The 24,407-nt window shown below is 36.2% G+C and overlaps 1 protein-coding gene across 3 annotated transcripts in view; it reads left to right on the forward strand.

Annotated features, from left to right (window-relative positions):
* cylda (cylindromatosis (turban tumor syndrome), a) overlaps positions 1 to 18,246 on the forward strand; it is a 26,705-nt gene extending 8,459 nt beyond the window's left edge. The window contains exons 5-18 of one of the 3 annotated variants that reach the window (XM_053492636.1): positions 5,490 to 5,585; positions 8,021 to 8,137; positions 9,679 to 10,070; positions 10,274 to 10,439; positions 10,611 to 10,752; positions 11,485 to 11,607; positions 11,708 to 11,799; positions 12,217 to 12,283; positions 12,780 to 12,912; positions 13,058 to 13,166; positions 13,459 to 13,577; positions 13,901 to 14,117; positions 14,964 to 15,190; positions 15,723 to 18,246. In XM_053492636.1, coding sequence (XP_053348611.1) covers positions 5,490 to 5,585; positions 8,021 to 8,137; positions 9,679 to 10,070; positions 10,274 to 10,439; positions 10,611 to 10,752; positions 11,485 to 11,607; positions 11,708 to 11,799; positions 12,217 to 12,283; positions 12,780 to 12,912; positions 13,058 to 13,166; positions 13,459 to 13,577; positions 13,901 to 14,117; positions 14,964 to 15,148 — 1,958 coding nt within the window. In that variant the 3' untranslated portion in view covers positions 15,149 to 15,190; positions 15,723 to 18,246. Of the gene's footprint in view, positions 1 to 5,489; positions 5,586 to 8,020; positions 8,138 to 9,678; positions 10,071 to 10,273; positions 10,440 to 10,610; positions 10,753 to 11,484; positions 11,608 to 11,707; positions 11,800 to 12,216; positions 12,284 to 12,779; positions 12,913 to 13,057; positions 13,167 to 13,458; positions 13,578 to 13,900; positions 14,118 to 14,963; positions 15,438 to 15,722 lie in introns of those variants that run through there. The other 2 variants (XM_053492635.1, XM_053492637.1) reach the window with 2 other exon arrangements.
* The last annotated feature ends 6,161 nt before the right edge of the window (positions 18,247 to 24,407 follow it).

Consider the following 24,407-nt stretch of genomic DNA (forward strand, 5'->3'; position numbering starts at 1 on the left):
AAGGAGACGTTTATTTTGCTGGTCTGCAAGAAGTCTTCAGATACAGAGCATTTTTGTTGTTCAGGTTTTTTTCTTCTTCGTAACACTATGACAATGCTTTATGGTCGTTATTTTTTTTGGCTTGTCAACTAATAATAATTAATAGTATTTTATATTTCACACCTGGATTTGTTGTAAAACATGTTCTGTGCAAACGTCAGCTGTTTAATTAACTATACATATAACTAATAATAGAAGAGATACTATTGTAGATACTAGATAGACTTTTTCACATACGTTTGATTGAGGTTTTTCTCTCAATAAATGAAATCATTATTTAAAAACTTTATTTTTGTGCAATATTAAAATTAGTTTAATGATCTTAATCATTTCAATGTGACAAATATTTCCCATCTGATGACATTTTAAATGCAACTCTTAACAGCGAAATGTCGTATTTATCACAGATCATCTGTGTGTCTGATCCCTGTGAGTGATAATCATGAGACAAGAGATCTCGATATGACTCAGAGATGGGCGTGTCTTATCACCCAAGACATTTAATACTGTAATATTATAAGTACTGAGTGTAGGTTTCATTAGTAGGTCATGTGAGTGTGATGTATATGTGTGTTGTGTGGGAGGGAAAGTGTGTGTATGTGACCGTATGTTTGTGTGTTAGAGAGAGAGAGATTCTGTGACTCTGTAAACAAAACCCCTTTTGTCTATAAGCTTGCATTTCAAAGAGAGCTGTTCAAGGATTCAGCTTTGTATGTTCAGTTATTCTGTCTTCCTGTACGTTTGTGCACAAGTGAGTTTTCAACAGATTGTGCTGATGGGTTTAAAGTATTGTTCTGAGATGTTTAGAGACAGATCTCTTTTTTTTTTATTAGATTTTTTAAAACTTGCACTATAATAAGGTCTCTAGACTAAAAAAGGATGTCAACAAAGTTTGGCATGGAATATTTGAGTTTCTCCAACTTTAAGTATTTCATGAATAATAAGTGGTAATAAGAGCTTCTGAGATGCCACACAACTGTTGTCATTATTGGATCTGTATAAATGTATATATAGTACGTATGAAGTGTGTGTGTGTGTACACATACATTTATACACACATATATATATACAATTCAGAAAAAAAAGAGACCGCTGCAATTTATTTTAGAAAACTGTTCGCTTTTTTGCAGAAAGAGGGGTATAAAGTTACCCAACAGCAATGTGCAAATGTTATTCCACCAAATATTGATTTATTAAAGGTATTTTTTAAATGATTTATGCCAGAGCTTTAACACAATTTGTTTACAAATTATTTGCATTTTGTTTTATTTGCGTTTTTAAGGCTTTGCAAAAACTGCATGATCTTGGGTTGCTTTGATGTGTTGTGACGTCACTTTCTTTAAAAATACTCTCTAAATAACAATAGTTATATTTAAAAAAATATCGTCAGCAGTTCACAAAAATAAAACACAACTGTTCATCTCACCAATACGTGCACCTTAAAAAAAAAAAAAAAAAAAAAAAACTAAAGAAACTGATTATTTTGCTGTGGTCTTTTATTTTTTTCAGAGATATATACTGTGTTTGTATGAATATATAAAAAAGAAGTCTGAAAATGAAAATGCAGAAAACAAACGGACATATCCAAAATATATGACCTAAAGTGGTCCCACCTGTTGTGACATCTAAAATGTTCTCGCCAGTTTACTTTAGTTTACTAAAGTTTACGCCAGTTTACTAGAAAGACGTAGCCTCTGGACTATCTTATATTGTTGATGTCCATGTCTGAACAAAATCAACGTTGAATGAGTTTAAATGAACTGCTTACTGCCAGGCTGTCCCTGGGAATTCCTCTTCCCAGATTTTTTAAAATCTAAATATGGAGAGACCTTGCTTAGATACGTTCAAGTCAAAGAGCTCCTCAATCCAACTATAAGGCTTTGTACCTGTAGATATCTGTACAAATGAGATTAAGAAATGTCACATATATTCAAAGGAAATAAAACTACTACCCTGAAACAAATCCCATACTGTACATACGCGAGCCTCTTTCTAGACTATGCTCAATCACAGATGGTTGAAACCATGTGGTGAAAATAGTGGCTGGTACAGAAAGTGCTTATTCTTGCTTAAAGTGTGACCTAAACGGAGGCCATTCTTTTTAAAGCCACTACTTACCAATGGATTACATATCAGGTACTTCTTGTTCAGTGGTAGTGGGTCAAAGAGCGTTGAAAATACAGAGACTGGGCTACAAGGCGGCCATTCCATCTCTGATTCTGATGCTTTGCCTAATAGATAAGCTTATCAATATTACTATAATGACTAATATAAATGTATAATGTTTGGCAATGCTATGCATCTTCCCCTGCATTTTCCTGTCTTTTCTGGAATACTTTTATTTCATATGAAGGAAGATATTTGTCTGAATTCTTAAATAAATATTTGGGTATAATCATAGGCACAGTTTAAAATAAAAATAAAATCCTGGGCAAAATATACATCTAAACTGCGTTTATTCTGCCTGCTAGTAAAATTGGTAATAAGTCATAAGTTATTTTAAATGGAAACTTCCTTTCCTCATTATTAATTCGGAATAGTATACTCTTATTTAGATATACCCCAAAACTAATCGAGTTCCCTCACTTTAGGCATGGGCTTATCTGGATTGGATATATATATTAGTGCTGTCAAAATTAGTGCGTTAACGCATGCGATTAATTTAAAATATTTAACGCATTAAAAAAAATTAACGCAATTAACGCGGTTGCAGTTTTTTTTTTTTTCTGTTGTGGCCGACGTGTGTTCAATGTGGAAAGTAGTATGGATAAGACCAAGGAAGGACTTTTAGACGGAAAGTTTCAGTATAAAACTCTGCCGGATGGTCCTGTGGATAAAACAAAAGTAATCTGTACATTTTGCAAAGCCGAATTTAAATACCAGAGAAGTAATTCGTCTTTGACATATCACTTAAAAGCAAAACACCCCACCGAAACAATCTCTACAGGGCCTCACAAATGTAAATTGCATTGATTGTTTTGAAATTCAAATGACACAAATGGCACATACCTGTGTTTTTATTTCTGTAATAAATATGGCTTTCAAGCCAACAGTTAATTTGGAGAATATTGATGGTTTATTGCAGGTATGTTGTTTACATGAGAAAATCTGTGTTACAAGTTAAACAAAAATTCCAATAAACAATCATATTTGAATTTAAATAGTTTCATTGTCTTGAGTTTACATTAATTATTTACATTTACATATCCAAAAAGTTTCAGTCTTTTAATTGTGATTAATCGCGATTAATTGCAAAAAATTGTGCGATTAATTAGGTAATTTTTTTTAATCGATTGACAGCACTAATATATATATATCCAATATATTCTATATATATATATTATGAAGTTGTCTGCGTATAGCGAAATCTTCCACCCATAAAGCTACAGTAGCAGAACTGCATCTTCTCTTTGAGCTGTACTCTAGGATTCTAACGCTATATTAAATAAAAGTGGGGACAAGGAACGGTACCCATATAAGCAGAAATAATTTTATTTGTTTTTATATAAGCAGTTAAATGCGCATAGAGAACACTAATCCAAGTGCAAAAAAACAGATTTTTAACCAACATGTGTATAATATTCAATGCCATCGAAGGTTTTATACGCATCTAATGCCAACAGCACCTTCCTGGCAGACGTGACCTGTCTTGTGAATAAAGTCTATTAAACAGTATTTGCATATTACTCTAGAGTTGACGCCCAGATATAAAACCTGTCTGGTCTTGATTTAAAATGGATTGTATGACAAGATTCCACCTCAATGCCAAGACCTCAGCGAATACAGCTAGAGTTCTTAAGGCAAAGATTCGTATGGAGATTCCCACAAGAAATAATGTAAATGCAGAAAATCTTTCCAGCCACCCAAAAATATTACCATTATATCCAATTTCCAACAATATAATCATATTTTTGCATATTAAAACAATCAAAACATTTGGAAACGACATGAAAGTGAAGTAAAATCTAAAATAAATAGACGTTAAACCTCATTTAACCTTAATTTATGATTCCTCATGGCACCGGCTACTTTTTTTTATGATGTTTTTTTTGACCATGTTTTCTTCTTGCTACCGTCCCTGCTATGTTTCTTTTTCACCAAATCTTTCACAAAATGAAAAAAAAAGTTATCAAACTATTAAGCTTGCTTCGTTTTGCGCAAGGCTTCCGGATGTACGCAAAACAGCCAGCGTTCAGTTTGTTTATTCATGTATCGAAATGCTCCATATGCCGATGGAGATTTTAAATCGTTAAGGCGAAAATTTGTAAGGGACGTCATTTGTATGCTGAGGGTCCGCTGTGTCTTGTAATCATTAGTTTTGAGATGTTCAGGCCCACAGAATGCAGCCTTGTGTTGATTTAGAAGATATGTGAATAAACATATGTTTTTAGCAAATCCTTTAGTCTTTTATTGTAATTCTTGTGACTTTAAAACATTCCCAAACTTCTTTGTTAGTACATGCAATAATTGGCTATGAATTATAAAGTCTTGTGAAGACCACAACCTACAGAGACCAGGATGCAATGCTTATTTGCGTTTTTCTTCTCCCTCAGAATTTCTTCCCTATTTTGTCCCTAATTTAGTTGTCGCCCATTCCTACCCGTCATTAGGGCACTCGCACATTATGGCCACAACTACCAACCTGGGAGGACGAAGGCTATTATGTGTTTTCTCTGAAAAACACTCGGAGGATAGCGCTATCTGCTCCTTATGACTAATTTAGTCACCACGAGATCACGATTATTTAACACGATAACCAACTGACTTTGGAAACATTATACATTTATTTTACTTGAAATAAAAACAACCTGGTGTTTTTCAAAGAGGAGATAACCGCCACAGTCTGGGTGAGAGTAAGTTTAGTGAGGGACGAAAGCGTACTGATGTAAAGGAACAGGATGTGATGGAACAAAACAGGAACATCACTGCGAAAAAGGAATGTAGCAGGACAGTCATTTAATCTAAGATAATTTTCCATAATCGCCCGAAGCCAAAATGTAATTTGATAAATTGCACAGCGCTAGCGATTCTAGGCCATCCTGAACTCTCTGAACAATCTGACAACCCACCTACGATTTTATTTACTCATTTATTTTCAAGATCACACTAGTTTGGGATCAGATTAGTTCTTGTGGAAAACCCTTCTTTTGTCCACATGGCTAAAATGTTTAAACATTTAAAAAGGTTTGAACATATTAGAGGTGTACATTTTTAGAAATTCATAAGATGGATTCAGAAGGTCAATCTCAGTATTTCTGTACTTCTTGGTTGACTTTTTTATACTGGATAAAAGTTTTAATGATACTTTTAATGATACTGTATGTTCTCTAACATAACAATTTTGTGTCAAGCTTAGTTTAAATGGTGAGAAGTGTGCCATTAGTTTTGGAGCAGACTATATGACTATCACTAGAAAAAGAATATGATTGTGTGTGTGTGTGTGTGTATAGAGTACTCCATGCAGGACCCACGGCTGCCCAAGGCCAGCTTTACTCCCAGAGGGAGCAGTGAGAAGTCTGGAAGTCAGAGCAAACCAAAGAGCAAAGGTACTACAGCCTGAGTCCTCACTCCAACTCCTCACGGCCTGGCTCTAAACTTAAATACACACTAACCCTACTACCTACTCCCTAATGCGCACACTAGAACTAGGTTTTTGGGGTTTCATGTTTATACAGCGTTTTTCATGAACTACCCTCTCTTGTTTGTTTGATTTCCCAACAACTCCAGATTCAGAAACTTTATTGCTTTCAGCTTTAATTCATGGAATTAAACAGAAATTATTGCATCAACCCTTATTGAATCACAGCCATTTTCACAGGCTCAAAAGTAATGGGACAATCAGCTGGTAAACACCTGGCCTCTTTCTTAAACGTTACGGAGTGTGACTTTGCAGTTGTTACCAGGAACTGCAGTCAAATAGTATGTTAGTGCCACTTAAGGAGACCGTTATTAGACTGAAAAACAAAACAGACCTATCAGAGGGAGATAACAGGAACTTTAGCAGTGTGCAAATCAACTATCTGGGATATTTTTTTTTTTTAAAGAAAAAGGTTCACTGGTAAACTAAGCAACACCACAAGACCTGTAAGACCACAGAAGACTGATGAAGTGCCTTCATGTATAGGGCTGCAGGATTTGATAAATAAATAAATAACATTGTGATTATTTTGGAACATATTGCGATTTAAACTGCAATATGTAACTATTAAATGTACTATTTTGTATTCAAATGTATTTATTGAGGCTAACACCAAATAAAGGCACAAATGATCTCATCAAGAGGATTTATCACCTCAAAATTATTAACTATATAAAAAAACACAAATACTTAAATGATTGACAAACTCTACATAAATTCCAGAGTCTGCGTGTAATACCTGTAATAAATTGCAGCATTTTGCGATTAAACAATTGCACAGGTCCGTATTGCCACTGTCCAAAGATTTTTGTGCAGCACCACTCTTGAAGGTAAAAACAGAGATGCAAAAACCCTAAAAACACTCAATAACAGAAAGGCCAGATTACACCTTGTTTAAAAAATAAATAAATAAACACAAAACAAAAAGCATCTAGAACATTTCTAATAAAAGAATAACTTGTACCACATCAACTGGAGGAAAGGAGTATGGAAGAGGAAAGGAAGGGCTGATGATCCTTAACATATTTCATCATCATTAAACTTGGTGTTTATGGCTGTCAATAAAACTAGAGCCGAGTGGTGTTTTTTAGTAATAAACTCCACACACCATCCATGTTTATTGATGTGTGTTTACTGAATGCTGCTAGAAGTAGCAGGATTTTAAAGCATACAGAGCTTTCTGTACATTCTGCTTAGATTCAGTCAAATCCTGTAAAACTTAATAAGACAGTGCTTCATGGTAAGGGTGGAAAATAATCCAAACTATACAGTGAAAGCAATAAAACCTAGTGGAATGTTCTTAAAGGGCCGGGTCAGTCCCCGTCCCCATCCACATTTTTCGTTACACGAAAGACCAGCCCAATACATGTTTTGTAGTTGATAAATAAGAAAATGAAAGCTGGTGTTGCTAATGCACGTCGCTGGTAACAGTGCGTCAAACGTGAGGTAGAAATCCTCCTCACCTGCGCAATGTCGAGATCAGTTTAATAATTCTCAAATTAGTATATGTGCATATGATAAATCCAAAATCAAAATATTGTTGTTGGACTGAGATTTGATTAAATTGTTTAAAGGTGATGTTCAGATTTGTCTAATTTCGACACTCAAGCCAGTCGTATACCGTTCTCTCCATGTTCTTCCTGCTGCTCTGAGGTGAGAATCCGCACTGTTTCATATCTGCACTGCATTTTATCTGCTTTCTAACTAAAATGCCTTGATGCATTAGATGTAGATGACTGGAAAGGTTTAATGTTCACTTGAAGCACAGCGACATGCAAACTGCCCTTGTTTGTGGTGGTCTCAAGTTTTGCTATTTAGTTGATAGTGACTGCTTTGGAAACGTGTAGGGAATGAACACTCTTTTTCAGATCTTTCCAATAATTACACAAACGCGCACACAAACGCACGCATGCAATGCAAAAAAGCATACAAATCCTCTTTCTTTCTTTCCCCCCCTTTTTTCTCCTTTCCCATATTTTCCTTTTTTGTGTATTTACCCCTTTTTTTCTTTTCTTTCCGTCTTTCATTTTCTGTTTCAGTTTTAGCCTCAGCCTTTTAGTTTTTTTTCTTTTTGCTAATTTGTTAAATTCCGCCCCCCCTCTCCCAACAATTGTTTTTTTTTTCATTTTTTTCTTTATTTTGACTTTTTTATTTTTCTGTTCTTTTTTCTTTTTTTCATTTCCCTTCTTTTTTGTTTTTCTTTTTACTTTTTTTGTTTTTCTTTTTTTTCGTTTTTCCCTTTTTTACCTTAGTTGCGCATGCACACGTGCGCGCACACACACACACTGTCTTTTTCTCTCTCTCTCTCTATCTGACTGTGTGCTGTGTGTTGAATGTGTTCAGGGTTAGGTCTGCAGGCTGCCAACAGAAGCAAGTCAGAGTTTTATTATACGCTAAACGGCAGCTCTGTCGATCACCCGAGCCAGTCCAAATCCAAAAGCACGTGGTACATAGACGAAGGTAAACAGCAGCCGGGAGCGACATGAACGATCAGCGGGAATGCAGAACCGAATCATCTGCAAATCTTATCAGCAAGAGAAGAGCTGGCTTAGCTAAACTCCTCCTGAAGCCACAATTAGATTAGCTTGCGAGACTTTTCACTGCTCTAGCTTGCTGCTAAGATTTTTTCACCTCTCCTCACATCACTGTCTGATCAACCAGTGTCTCTCCTCAGAGTCCTCATTCTCTCCATCACCTGTGGGAAAATTAAATCAGGGAGGGGTCGTCCTGGGCTCGGTGGCGGGGCCGTGTGGCCGTCGAAGGGAATGCGGTTGTGTTGCATGTTACGAATCACTATGTTGCTTCACTTCTGCTTCCTTACGTTCTGCACACTTCTGCTTTTTCTCATCACATTTCAGCAGTATATCACTGGAAACTGTTCATTCACCCATGTGGAAAAGCACTCTCAGTACTCAATCATTTCTTTATTACAGTTTGCTTCAGTTTTTATTGAGAGGGTCAATTCAGTATTTGGGTTGATTTAAGGGTTAATCTGTTTGTCAGGTTAAAAAACAAAGGATCAAACATGCATAACAGGGTTTCTTTATTTTTGTTCTGATTTAACAATTACAAGCATGGGGTAATAAGTCTTATGTTAAGAAAAAGTCAAGATTTTGAGAGGTTAGATAAAAAGACGAAAACAGATGAGTCATATTTAGGTTTGTAGGTTTTGCACATCTTTTCTAAACTGTAGTTTAACATGTTAACAATCAATCATTGATTTTTTCAATTAATAATTAAATATAACAAAATGCACATTTTTTTTCAGGTAAAGTTTTATTTAAGCAGTTCTAGCAACAAGATGTCAACAAATTAGTTATGTCAGACAAATTAACAAAGCCCCAAAAAACTGCCTGAACTGCAACTGCGTTCACTTGTGTTTATAGAAATATGAACAACAGAGCAATATTGTGCAAAAACAAACCCCTCTAGGTTAGTAATTTTTTTATCAGTGAAATTAAAACACCTTTTTTATATTGATTAACAATCCTAACCAAGATTCTGGCATAAGTCAAGACTTTAAGATAAATTACTATTAAGAAATGAGTGAAAACATTGAGACAAAGTTCTGGGAGAAGTCAAAACTTTGAGAACTTATGAACTTGACATAATAAGTCTTAAGTATTAGTAGTCAGAACTGAGAGATTAGAAGTAAAAACTTCTGATAAGATGATAAGAGAGGTTTTTTAATTATTTTTTATTTTTGAAAGAAAGAACTCAAACCTTTAAGAACTCATAATCCTAAGAGAGTAAGTCAGAAGTTTGAGATGAGAGTTAAAATGTTAGAGTTAAACCCCCAACAATTTTTGTTCCCTTTTTTTTGACAGAAATGAACTTCCACAATTTAGCAATCTAAAGCCCCAGGGTTCTTTTTTTCTGAGTCTGCTTTTCTACACTGATGCATTGTACATTATTACATTATTATCATTATTATTATTATGTAAGTCTAGACTTGTTGATTAAATATTAATTGTCTCCTTTCTCCTCTCCTAATGTGCCAGTCGGTGAAGACCCAGCCAAGTCACTGACAGAAACGCCCCCCGACTTTAACCAGGCCTCTCCGCCTCCCCGAGCCCCGCCCACCGCCCCTTCGTTATCCAGCGACAATAAGTTCCACTCGCTGCCCTTTAGCCTGAGTCGCAAGAGCGGCCCCAATGGGAGCATGAGCCATGGGCCGCTCTCGCTGTCCGTCCAGTCCGTGATGGGAGAACAGCAGGAGGCTCCGCCCCCACCGACAGCTCCTTCTCCGAGGCCACCATCGCCCCCTAAAGCGCAGCCTGGGTTAGAGGTGGGGTCACTGGTAGAGGTGAAGGAGAACCCACCCCTGTGTGGGGTGATACGCTGGGTGGGCCTGCCACCTGGACTAACGGAACCTCTCGCAGGATTGGAACTGGTCAGTGCGTGCGTGTGTGTGTGTTTTTATTAATTAAAATCATTTTAGATTTATATGTAAGTAAATAATAAATAATTATATATATTATGTTTATAGACGACATCACAGGCTGGTTACATTACAGCTGTGTGTATACAGCGTATCAAATGTCTTATGCTCTCCTGTGTGTGTGTGTGTGCGCGTGCATGTGTGTGTGTGCACAGGAAGAGGAGTGTGTAGGATGCACTGACGGTACTTTTAAAGGCACACGCTACTTTACCTGTCCTCCAAAGAAAGCTTTGTTTGTGAAACTGAAATGTTGCCGACCAGATTCTCGTTTCCCTTCACAACATCACTCGCCCAATCCCATCGAACGCTGCAATTCTATAGGTAACGTACACACACACACACACACACACACACACACACACACACACACACACACACACACACACATGTACAAACTCCTGCTATACCACCACAGAGAACAGCTACTTTTATTTTACACTCACTTATAATAATAATGTGTGCGTGTGTATGTGGTGTGTGTGTGTGTTGCAGCGTTCGGTGGTTACCTGAGTGAGGTGGTGAATGAAAACACTCCTCCTCGTTCAGAGACCGATGGCCTGGATGTGATGGTCGGGAAGAAGAAAGGCATTCAGGGCCACTACAACTCCTGTTACTTGGATTCAACACTCTTCTGGTACACACACACACACACACACACACACACACACACACACACACACTTCATTACCCTTTTCGATAGATGTGCTCATTTCAGGGCAATGTAAAGTCTAAGTCATTTCTTTTTTTTTTTATTTGTCTTTTCCCCTCTTTTTTTCTCCCGCTTTATTTGTCCCCCCCTTTTTTCTTTTCTTTTTTTTTTTTTCAATTTTCTTTTTTTATTACTTTTATTCTCTAATTTTGGCTTGGGACTTTTTTTTTCTATTTCTTTTCGATTATCTTTCATGCTCTTTCTCTTATCTGCTTTTTTTTTTTACTTTTTTCATTTATTTTTTGTTTCTTTTCATTAAATTTTTTCCCTCTGGCTTTTGTGGCCTTGTTGACATTTTTCTTCTCCTTGCTTTTTCTTTTTTTTTCTTTTCATTTTAACATGTTTTCCATTTGTCATTTTTGCTTATTTACTAATTTTTTGGCCACTTTTGTTTTTTATTTTTGCTTATTCTTACTTTTTATGTTTTTAATCTCCTGCTTTTGTCAAATTCTTTTTGGTTTGTTTATAAATTTTTCTTTAATGCTTTATCTTAAACTTTTGTCTATTTTTTCTTTCTCTCCCTTCCTTTCCCCTCCTTTCCTTTACTTTCTCCTCTCTTGCTTCCTCTCCTTCTCTTTCCTTCTTTCTTCTCCTCTTTTCTTACCTCCTCCTCTATCTTTTGATCCCTCTCCTCTCTCGTGTCCTATCTCTCCTCAGTCTCTTCTCGTTCAGCTCAGTGTTAGACACTGTGTTACTGAGGCCAAAGTCTAAGACTGATGTGGAGTATTATCTGGAGACACAGGAGCTGTTACGCACTGAGATAGTCAACCCACTGCGGATGTGAGTCTCAAATGAAAATACACACACACACGTTTTACACAAGTTACTCCTTCACCAAAACCAAATATTTATCCGAGCTGTTTGTGTTGTTGTGTGTTAGTCACGGTTATGTCTGCGCAACTAAGATCATGAAACTGAGGAGAATCCTAGAGAAGGTGGAGGCTGCGTCAGGATTCACGTCGGAAGAGAAAGGTGAGGACATCTACCTGTCACGTGACTCTTCTCCTCATGAACGCTTACAGCCGAGCACTGATGAAGATTCTTTTATACGAATATATGCAGTGTGTGTAAAAATCGAAAAGCGTTTGCTCTCGTTGTTCATTCTCTTGAGTGTCTTAAAGTTTTCGTGATTCTCACATATTATTATAAGATCTAGTCACCTGACTAAGTTCACCTTTTGGACATATTCATGGAAAAGTTGCATAAATTAACCAACGGTCAGCTGTTATAATGATTATACACTTGTGAAATTATAAGTTCAATACAGCTTCAATTCTTTGTAGTGTAAGACACATTATGTGGATTTGTCGCCCCCTGGTGACAGTAACATGTGTCTGCAGCCTGGTGTTATAGGTAGTCATTGATGTTCTGTTTCATTTCTTCCTGCAGATCCTGAAGAGTTTCTCAATATCCTGTTTCACCACATCCTGAGGGTCGACCCTCTGCTGAAGTTACGGTGAGGCGTGTTTTTTTTTTTTTTTTTTTTTGTCACACACACAACTTCAATATATTTTAGTAGAACTAATTCAAGTACTTTAGCAGAAGTAATTAAATTTTGAAAGAAAATTAAAAAAACAGTCGTAGTATAGAGTCGAGTCGTAGAGACTTAAATTTTTTTTTGTATAATCATGGCTTCTATATCGCAGTCTATCACATGAATGTACGTAAATTATTTAATTTCTGTTTATCTATTTTCCCTGTGTTTTCCTACTCCTTTTCATGTCTATTTCGTTTTTTCTTTCTTTCGTAGTTTTTTTTTATTAGTTTTTCATTTTCGTAGTTTTTTTGTTTCTTTTTTCATTCTATCATCCATTACATTTTTGCTATTTTTTTTCTTAGTGCATTTAATTTATTCGGAAAAAGATTTCTCCTCCTTTCTGACTTTACATAAGATAGCGTATGATCACTGGAAAATAAAAGCATGTGTGTGTGTGTGTGTGTGTGTTTGACAGCTCTGCTGGGCAAAAAGTTCAGGACTGTTACTTCTACCAGATCTTCATGGATAAGAAGGATAAAGTGCTGGTGCCGACGAGCCAACAGCTGCTGGAGTGGTCCTTCATCAACAGTGACCTCAAGTTTGCTGAGGTGAGCACATTTACACCCACATGGACAAACACACACACACACACACACACACACACACACACACACACACACACACACACACACATGCACACATGCACACAGAGCATAAAAAGTGCTAAACCTAGTCTTTTCCTTTGTCTCCTAGGCTCCCTCATGTCTCATCATCCAGATGCCTCGTTTTGGGAAAGACTTTAAGATGTATAATAAGATTTTTCCGTCTCTGGAGCTCGACATCACAGACCTTCTGGAAGACAGTGAGTCTCTTCTGTACTCTGTGATGGTTATTATGTTACGTTTTATAGCAGGAGATTATATAGAGAAATAAAAGGGAGATTTACTCTCAGGACTGGATTATTCTAAACAATCAAAAGTCCCGCTTTGACTCGAACACCCCTTGTGTATACTGTATATAGACAAGGATTGCTCATGTTGATTTGACGTCAATTGCTGAGCTCGAGTTCCCAGAGGATGTCACAAATTTTAGTTTGGTGGGAAGAGAGGCTTAAGTGTGTGTGTGTGTGTGTGTGTGTGTGTGTTCACTTCCAGCACCCAGAGAGTGTCGTATCTGCGGTGGTTTAGCTCTCTACGAGTGCAGGGAGTGTTATGAAGATTCTGACATCACAGCAGGAAAGATTAAGCAGTTCTGTGAAAAGTGCAATACACAGGTAAAACACCCCCCCAACACACACACACACACACACACAAACAAATATTATAGTTCTAATAATAATATAGTATTAAAGTGGACAGTAAGTGTATTTGAAATTTAGTGTTCTGTAGTCATTTGTCTTATTTTGGTATAAAAGTTACATATATAGAGTATAAAAGTTATATATAACAATTATTTTAGAGCTGTATTATTATTATTATCTTTATAGAGTGGTCCAGACGACTAGACAACATTACACATCCTTCCAGGACATATTTTTTAAACAGTAGGCATATATGTGTGTGTGTTTTTTATTTTTTATTTATCATTCGGCTTTAGGTGCACCTGCACCCACGGCGTAAGAATCATCGTTACAGTAAACTCTCGTTACCTAAAGAGCTGCAGGAGGGCACGTGGAGACAGGCGTCGTTTCCCCGCCAGCAGATGGAGCTGTTCGCCGTGCTCTGCATCGAGACCAGCCACTATGTGGCCTTCGTTAAGTACGGAACAGCCCCGTCCTCCTGGCTCTTCTTCGACAGCATGGCGGACCGAGACGGTACGTCGTCCAAAAAAACAAACTCACCAACTCGCTAATATTGTTATCAGATTTGAGTTTTAGAATAAAGTTTAACTTTTGTTGATTTAGACGACTTCCAGGAATGTATTGACATTTTTAAGCCTCGCGTTAAGTCAATTCAATTCTTTAACTAGACCAATTTATAATTTAAATATTTTTAATATTAAGCATATTATTATATATGACCATTTTTACCAATATTAACATTTTAATATTACTATTTATGAAAATTTATAAAATATTGTACATATTATTAGATCATTCAGTTTTAATGTCTTATTGTTTTAGAGCATCAGTGTGTTATGAGTTCAGTTATTGCTGATGGAAATCTGATGTGTGCAAAAGTTTGCTTCCCCCCCCCTTATTTACTGGGTATATATAAAAAAAGAACGATTAGTGATTAGTGTTTTAGTAGACAAGACAAGAAACATTCTTGAAATAACTCATTGAGACTTCACGAAGGGTCTGAAAAGAAAAATATATAGATGTACGTTAAGTTATGAGAGGTGGAGCGGCACATACAGGAAAAGTTAAATAAAAATCATTAAAAAATATATTATTTTGATTTCTTTACTATTGAAGAGTCAAACTTCAAACAAAAATCCAGAACCAACATGTTCGTAGAGGAAATTGAAAAAAAATAATGATTTGATTGGTTTTACTTTTTGACAGATTTATTCCTTGTGATATTAGGTGTAAGGGTGTGCAAACTTTTGCACTCAATTTTGTGGATATTCAGGAAAATGTTAAATACAAAGACATTTTTTCTCTACATAATTGGGTGTAACTCGCTTTCTCTCTTCCTCTTACTGTGCGTGAGAACAGGTGGGCAGAACGGTTTTAACATCCCGCAGGTGTCCCCGTGTCCAGAAGTGGGAGCATACCTGAAAATGACCCCCGAAGAGCTTCACGCCCTCGACCCGAAAAACATCCAGGGCTACGCGCGCCGCCTGCTCTGCGACGCTTACATGTGCATGTACCAGAGCCCCACCATGAGCCTGTACAAATAGAAAGAAAAGACGAAAGAGGAAACACAAAAACAAGCGTAGAAGGTGAGAAGAGAGGATGAAAAAAAAAAAGAGGTGGAGATCAAAACTGACATTGGGACGGAGAAGGACTTCATCGCACAGAACCGTCTCCCTAACTGTTACCGTTATGCCTGATTCTGTGTGTGTATATATCGATTATGAGGAAAAAGGGAGAAAAAGCTGATTTGCACTGTTTGTGTGTGTTTTCGTTGCGTGTGTGTGTGCGTGTGTAAATATATATATGTGTGTATGTGTATATATATATATATATATATATATATGTATATATATATATATATATATATATATGTATATATATATATATATATATATGTATATATATATATATATATATACATATATGTATACATATATATATATATGTGTATACATATATATATATATATATATATATATATATATATGTGTGTATATATATATATATATATATATATATATATATATATATATATCAGAATATATGTTTTTTTTTTTTTTTTTTGTGGACGAACAAAATAACTTGAAACAGTTCTGTCTTTTTGTTTTGTCACTCCAGGACAGCGAAAAGGAACTGCTGTAACAAATACTGATCCGAGACGTTACCACATGTGGCGTACTTGTTCTTAATAAACCCGTCTATAAAACACATCGGACGCACGGTCGAGTCGAGGTTATGATCTGTAGTGTCTCCGTTTTCAGCCTCTGTATTTTGCTGTGACGTTCGTGTCTTGTGTTTTTGACCTACAGTGTAAAAATTATCCGAAAAGATGGAAGATTGTTGTTCCTAAAGCACACTTTCTTTTTTTTTTCTTTTTATATTTTTTTTTATTCACGATTTACCTTCAAGCTTTGCATATTCTACGATAATTCAGGCAGCAGTATTGGCTGTTCCTGGTAGTGGTGTCAGCTATACCTGTTATATCACCAGCTAACAGTTTATCAGTATACATCCCGCAATATTTTCCCACTCCAGAGGTGATTATTTTCCAGCAGCAGCAGTGTTTTAGCTCTCTTACACTGTAGCAAGATGGCTGTAATTATAATTTTCACTTTGTCATACATTTTATCATTTTACAGTTTGGGATGTGTGTCTCATACACACAGCAATAAAATGACTTCTGTGAATTTGAAAGTTTCTTGAATATAGTCCAATTAATCTGGTATTTCTTGTTATAAGATTACAATAATAAATCGAATGCAGGATATTTTTTTTATTTAAAAATTAAGTTTAAAATAAATTTTCTTATACCACAGAAAAAGAAACAAGTCAATCTCTCAATAGAATAAGAACATCTAAAGCTTGAATTCAGTGAAAAAGAAAAATCTTTAAATAAGTTTACTAATCTTATATTGGTTATGTTGTAAGTTTATAATAGTATCATATAAAATCTAGATTGATGACTAGACGTAAGATATTTTTACTTGGTTATATATAGTTATGTTTAAAATTCCCAACCTATAAAATTGTAAAAAATTATGCTTTAACCAATATAAGACTATTTAACCTATTTCTAAACGTATTTGCTAATTCCAATCTTAGAACTTTGGTCTGTTTCTGTTGTGTTAGCAGATGCTTTTGTTTCTTCCTGGAGATTAAATGCTTGAAATTACCATTAGGTGTAACATTGATAAAATTGTATTATAATTACTCTAATGAAGAGAAATATTATTTATTGATTAGATTATTTGTGCTGTGTGGCTTTATCTCTACGTGTTATACAGCAACAATATCGTAATGATACGAAAATAAAATATCTTGAATGTAGAAAAATATAAACAACCAATATTTTTACTTTATTACACCATGGAAAAAACAAAACAAAAAAATCCAAAAATATTGCACTTTTCGTCCATAACTGGAAATAACTGTACATTTATTTATTTTATTTATTTGTTTATGTTTTTAGAACAAAAAATATCCAAAGTAATTTTTTTTTATGTTTAGATTTCTTATTTTTTTGGTTTGCCATATTTTTGTTATTTATTATTATAATATTTCAAGCTGAACTGTAATAAATTCAAAATTGCCTAGTCTGCTAATTTAAAGTAAAAGCAAATTAAAACCAAATTAATGACAATTTAACATTAATAATCTCATAATAACTCAACATTAGCTTAATTTTTTTTCCCTTTTTACTTGCTAAGATATCTTGGGTATATTTGTTCAGTGTACAAAGCCACTGACACTGGAGACTCCTTCCAGTAAAAAAAAATCTTTAAACGCCTCATAACAAAATTTAACTATAATAACGCTTATATGACTTTCAAAAATATTAATTGACACTGGAGCTAGAGTCAGGCTGCTGGTTATGGAAAATAATCACCAACCAGGTTGGAGAACTCAGCGACGCCGTTGTCTCTGTGCACTCACATAATGCAAAATTTCCAAGGGTAATGTGTGAGCAGCCAGTGCATCTGCTGCGTGTTTGTATGTTCCAGTCTGTGTTCTCCTTCACTTCCGCTCGTAGTGTGCCGGGGTCTTGTAGTAAGAAAGTTTTTTTTTTTTTCTTCTTCTTTTTTTTTTCTACTGAGCAAATCATAATCAGCATTGTAGCAGGTGTAGCAGTGTATACACCACTAACCAACCTCGTTTTTGCGACGTCCTAATGCTAAATTTGGAATATTGGTTATCCCAGGGTTTGCTATTGTTACAGTATGGACAAACAGTTATAAGTGTCTGATTCTCACTAATTTTTATACAGAAAATATGTTGAGGAATTCTGTACTGACTGTTTATTTGAGTCTGATTCTCATTCCTGTCAGAGTTGGATATCGTTGATGTAGAATTGCATCCTAGATCAATCCTGCTGATCTCATGATTTTTTTTATTTATAAATGTTATTTTTTTTTAAGAAAAGATAAAATTTTCTTTTTAAATTCAGGTTGTTTCACATGAAATAAGTGCAAAACTGTGTCTACAGACTCCCGTGACGGTTGCACAGATGATGATGTTGAACTGTAAAGGCTTTTGATGGTGCTTCAGTGTTGTACAGCCGGAATATGCCGTGTCTGGTGTACCCTGGTTTCCTTTATTTGTGCGCTTCTTATGAATGTTAACTAAATTAAAACACCTTTTACAAAACAACAATGTACAAGGGAATGCTTTATGTGTGGGGTGTGTATGGTTCCGTTTTTATCTTTTTGCCAAACCGTGTTAAATGCTCTGAATGATCTCAGATGTTACAAGATCATTGTAAGCCCATCAAGCACCATGATAAAACTTATGAAGATCTTCCCAGGAAAGCAAGACCAAAACTTACCTCCTCTGCAGAGGAGAAGTTCATTTAGAGACGCCAGCCTCAGAAATCACCAATTAACAAACAACACCTCAGATTAGAGCCGTTATAAGTTATTTACAGATCATAAGTAGCAGATACATCTCAATATCAACTGTTCAAAATAGATTATTGTGTATTTTGGATGCCTTCAGAATTGTTTTATAATGTAGAAGGAAGTAAAAGTCAAGAATTAGAAGGCCTTTTGACTGGTATTATTCTTTTATTTTTATTTTTTTTAGATTGTATGATTTTTAAACAAATAAGAGATTGAAAGCCTGCTTATGAAATTTATAAATATGTATCAATTCAAACTTAAAATTAGTTTTATCTATTTCCATGTTTTTTTAATTGATTAAGACAAAGATAATTATTTAACATTTCGAGAAATACCTTTAATAATCTTATATTTTTATATACTGTAAAAGATCTTATAATAGGAAATGTTAAGATAAAAAATATGTATGCATTATGGTATTGCAAATTTCTATTTAAAAAAGAAGTATCCAACCTATAAAAAGTTGACATCTTATTAATCTAAATAAGTAAAATGTCTCTAATCGTTATTCCCTATTATATGTTCTATAAGATTACAGATTATTAAACGTTGGCATTTCTGTACTAATTTCAAGCTTTACATTTTGCTTCATCCAAAAATGTGTTAACTGCAGCTGTAACCCAAGATTAAAATGAATAAAGGTGCATAATAGGTTCTTATAATTTGGAAATGCTAGATAAATAACTCTCAGTCTCTACAGCACTTATCCTGTTTAGTGTCACTGGAGGTCAAATCCTATCCCAGGGGACTAGGTACGTACGCATGAGGTGCCAGTCTATTGCAAGGCACAAGCACACACACACACACACACACACACACACTACAGGCAAGTTGGAAACGTTAATTAACCTAATATGCAGGTATTAAGACCATGATGGGGAAACCCACCAAGCACAGAGAGATCATGCAAACTCCAAGTCCACAGACCTTGAGGCAGGAATCGAACCCTCAATCATGGCGGTGCGAGCCAGCAGTGCTGCCTGAATTACCCTAATCTAAATGTTTTACTTAGTTAGCCTTCTTGGATATTTTCGCTCCTATTAACTAAGTAACTAGACTGTAACTGATTACTTACAGTTTAGATACAAATAATAATAGAATAATGGAAATGTGATTATATTCAAGAGATATTTGCTTTCTCAGATGGCTGTTTCCTTAACCAGAGATTGATTGATTAGTTTTTAATATAAACTACCACTAAATCTGAAGCTGGACCACTGCAGAATGCCTGAACTCTCAGCATGTTGTCATAAAAAAGGCTCTAAATGCATCATGTGACTTGGTCACTGTTTGTCCTACAATCTTATATTTATATAAACTTTATCTTTTCCATCTGCTCATTGGCTGCATGTTTTATTCAACCGTTTTAAGGATTAAGAGTCTTGCTTAAGAACCCCAACAGCTGCCACTTTTGTAGTTTGATATTATGTGCTTTTTCTCATTAAACCTTGAGTCTTTTTCTTGTTTGTCCATTGCTGCTGCTGTTTCACAGGTGTGTTTCGTGTGTGTGTGTGTGTGTGTATTCACTGCTGGCAATGCTTCTCTCACCTGTCTTTAACATTACGTCACTTCTAGACATCTGGGACCACTCTGACCTGAAGATGGACCTCAGGCACGTCACGCACCTTATCCAGTTCCAAGTATGTTATATGCACATCTGTGTACGCTTACTATTGAGAATAAATGCAGAGAGACAACGTCTCTACACACATACACACCTCTTTGTCTATTAAAAGTCGCTGTCACTTTTGCCTATCTTGGCTTGCTGACTGCACAAGTGCAAGTATTTGTCAGCACAGCAGCTGGTGTACAATGCCCTCTTGTAGCTTTATGCCATAGCATATGCCTGCCGTGCGATACGTGCTAATTTAGCCCTGTGCCGGTACCTATACCAACAGATGGAGCGCTGCATTGTCATTCTCACCCCCAACCCTAAGCCTCGGGGGAAGCCAAGAAATAAAAAACCATGCATATGGAGCTTGATGTTGCTATGCGGATGGAAAATTTTATTTTAAATATAAAGCTACCTTTACCTTTTCCAGGGGTTCAGGAAGGTAGTTTAAAGATTTAACACTTGAACCTAACTTTTAACATTATACACCATTTTGACATAATATTAACATCTTTGCCAGGTGAATTGAAAAACATTGATTATCAATTACATACCAATCAACTGGTGACGGGATCATGGGCACCCGCCGATCATCTACGTCCATGGGGACCAAAGTCCAGCTCGTCTGGTCTGATCCCACAGAAAAGCCAATGCTGGCCATGACAGAAAGACATCAGAACACCCAGTGCATCACAGCCTGCTGTGTATGGGGCTTAAGAGGCAAGGAGTTCAAAATTGTTGGTCTGGCCTCCAGATTCCCCAGATCCCAGTCCAATTGAGTTCTCGTGGAACGCACTGGACAAACAAATCTGATCTGTGGAGTTCCCACCTTGCAACCCACAGCACCCAATCTATATCAGCTGCCATAACCCTTTGGGAGGGATGGGGCAAGTGTATGTCCTCTAACAGAAGGCAAGAAAGTGTGGTTATTTGTTAGGAAAAGTAGCATTAGGTCAAGTCAGAGATTTTTCCCCATGGGTTTCTCACTAATTCAGTCTTTACCAATTCCCACCTGTCTCACTCCTTTTACACAACAGCTACCAGCTGTTAAGGATGAAGACCATCACATGCTTCCTTCAAGGCACACAAAGCCAACCAATCACATCTTCACATCAACTGCTGCTCATTCAACATCAGGTGGCAGCATAACACATGAAAAGAAAAGCGCTATCTACCCACTACCACCTGCGTGAGCTCACTGTCATGATTGATTGACTAATCTGTATTTAAACTCATAATCTCTGGATGATTAGGTTAACATGGTTCTTTTGCACCATTCAGGAGAACAGGTTAGTGACTTCCTCTTAGATGTGCACTTTAAAAAACATTTGGTTTTATCCAGGGTTACACTGATGGGTAACAAACCACCGTAATCACAATAGATCCTTCTCAAGACAACTGTCATGTCTTTTCTTTGGTCCATTATCACACTTCTCTGTCTGTCTGGTCACTCATGAAGTTGACTACTGGAGTCTCATAATGTGTTTTACATTATTTATTGTTTTTACTTTGAACAGGAGTGGACCGAGTATACAGCCCTGAAGGATGCCTGGGGTTGCTGATCCTTATTAGTGACTAGTGACTAGTGACTTGCAATGTCCTCAAACTGTATGAGGTCCTAGGGAACTAATGCATATTAGTTAGAGTGTAGTATAGTGCATTTAATGTATCTCTATAGTAGCATAAGTTTGTTTAAAGTTTGTGAGGCTGAATTAGGCACATTTTTTTGGAAATATTAGGGGCAAGCATTAAGTGACTACTGGACATGAAGTTGACTACTGGAGTCTCATAATGTGTTTTACTTTTTAAATTTTTTTATTTTTACTTTAAACAGGAGTGGACCGAGTATACAGCCCTGAAGGATGCCTGGGGTTGCTGATCCTTATTAGTGACTAGTGACTTGCAATGTCCTTAAACTGTATGAGGTCCTAGGAACCTAATGCATATTAGTTAGAGTGTAGTATAGTGCATTTAATGTATCTCTATAGTAGCATAAGTTTGTTTAAAGTTTGTGAGGCTGAATTAGGAACATTTTTTTTTAAATATTAAGGGCAAGCATTAAGTGCCATTAAAAAAAATTATGTTGTAGCAACCAAACACACATTAGCTACACTTATCCCAGTGTTCCACTAGTGCTTGGATCCCATCAAGGTAGAAAGTTTTCTTTCTATGTATGCCGGAGCCATGATCAGACTGCGTGATTCATGTCTGATAACCTGGCCTCCTAGGATCTCCTTTAATACCCTAAACCTGTGGAAATGGCTTGGCGAGATCAGGACTGTACGGGGGATGTAGCAATAACTTCCAGCTGAGTTCCTGTAGTGCAAGTGGTGTTGGAGAATGATGGTGTGTACAGTTCACATAGACAAATGCGTCTTTTCAGCAAGTTTGGTGACAAGTTATCCATCGATTTTCAAGGATCAGCATTTCACTTGCTGAATGTTCGCGGGAACTGCACTAACCACTTTGGATGGAATCGACATTCACAGCCTTCTTTAAAATGTTTGCACCTTTCAAATGCCCATCATGTAGTCTTCTGTAAATGTCAATCACTTTTTCATGCATTCATTTACCAGAAATTTTATCATAAGTTTCACTTAAATGCTCCTTGTATTGTACAATGAATCCATCCTTAAATTTTCTTCAAGATCACTCTGAACTGTATAATGTCCATCCATCCATCCATAATGTTTTTGTGCTAATAATAATGATTGAAATTCATGGTAGAAAAGGGAGCAATTTCATTTGGAAACTCCTTGCATTTGACTAATAAGAGCCCACCTTTTTTTAATTAGTAAAAAAAACAAAACAAAAAAAAATAAGAACAAATGGATAACACTAAATAATTCAATGTTCTTTGACGCACACCTAAACGCACTGCATACGATAAAAGCCAAATTAACACGCTCATTCATTTGCATTCATTTTAGTGAATTCGAAATAAAAATAAATAAATAAGATATTACTTTTACCAGGCTATGTTAAGAAAATAAAACCATGTATTGTGAATTACTACTTCTGCCTAATTAAAAACCCGTTCGCAAGCTACTTTTGTTTAGAAGATGGAGATGCAGCTAAGTTAGTAACGAAAAAATGTAATTACACCCAGTTTGCACAACATCATGGTGATCATGAACAACACCAGTAGGTAAGAGTGTTGTGTACGTCGATTCTAAGCATTTTAACACTTCTAAATACTAAACAGCTCATCCTGCATGTATATCCATTATGAAAACACGCTAATAATACAGCGACTAGGTGCGAGGTGTGATATGTGATTTAGTTAAGCGCAGAAATCGCGTCTTCTTCTCTTGTTCCTAACTCGCTGCATGTGCAAGGACCATCTTTGACGTTATCGCCTTAAAGGAAATCACTGTTTTCTTCCCTGTTGTCTCGTCTGAGTGAAATTCTTTCGGTGGAGTTCAGGCGAAACAATTTCAAGCCAATCAGCGGTAACACAATGTAGTACTTGGATTTGCTTTAACTCGGTCTGATAGTAGCTTTCACGCTCAGCTTTCAAAACTCCAGTGATTATCTGGATTACGTCGAGGCGGTCAGGATTGATTAACGGCATTAGCTCGGCTACTATGTGTTTAGCCGTCTCGTTTTTTTTCATCTCGTCTGCAGAAAAAGTCTTTCACGGCAGTACGGAGTCAGGTCTATGATCTGACTCGAATCTGTTATTTGTTGCATCTAAATGGAAATATGTTACTTGTTTGTGAAAAGATTATGAAAAAATCATACATACGATTTACAGTGATAGTATTGTAACAACTTTATGTAGGCAGGTGACAAATTAAAGGGAAAACAACAACAGCTGTGGAAGGCATGCATGCATCTATCTACAGTATCTAATCTCTCTTTACCACTTTTATTCAATGACAAAACCACAGCTGGCTTTGTGTTTAGCACTGTGGCCTTGCACCTTCTGGTTCCTGGTTTGATTCCTGCTTCGGGTCTGTTTGCATTTTCTTGATGGGTTTCCTCTGGGTACTCCAGTTTCCTCCTGCAGATCAGGCTAATTGGTGTTCCTAAATTACCCATGGTGTGTGCCCTGTGATGGATTGGTACCCCACCTTGTGCTCTAAGCCTCCTTGGATAGGCTCCAGGCCCCCTCTGTGACCCTGTATACAGGATAAAGCAGTGTAGACGATGAGTGAGTGAGTGAAACCATACCATCGTGATTATCATGTTCTCTATCACAATGGGAAAATAATTTAATTAAATAGATTTAAAAAAAAAAAACTAAGTGATGTAAATCCTTTGTAAGAGAAAATTTCTTTCTTCAAAAGATCA

The sequence above is a fragment of the Clarias gariepinus genome, chromosome 3 (assembly GCF_024256425.1).
Source record: "Clarias gariepinus isolate MV-2021 ecotype Netherlands chromosome 3, CGAR_prim_01v2, whole genome shotgun sequence".
Classification (NCBI taxonomy): domain Eukaryota; kingdom Metazoa; phylum Chordata; class Actinopteri; order Siluriformes; family Clariidae; genus Clarias; species Clarias gariepinus.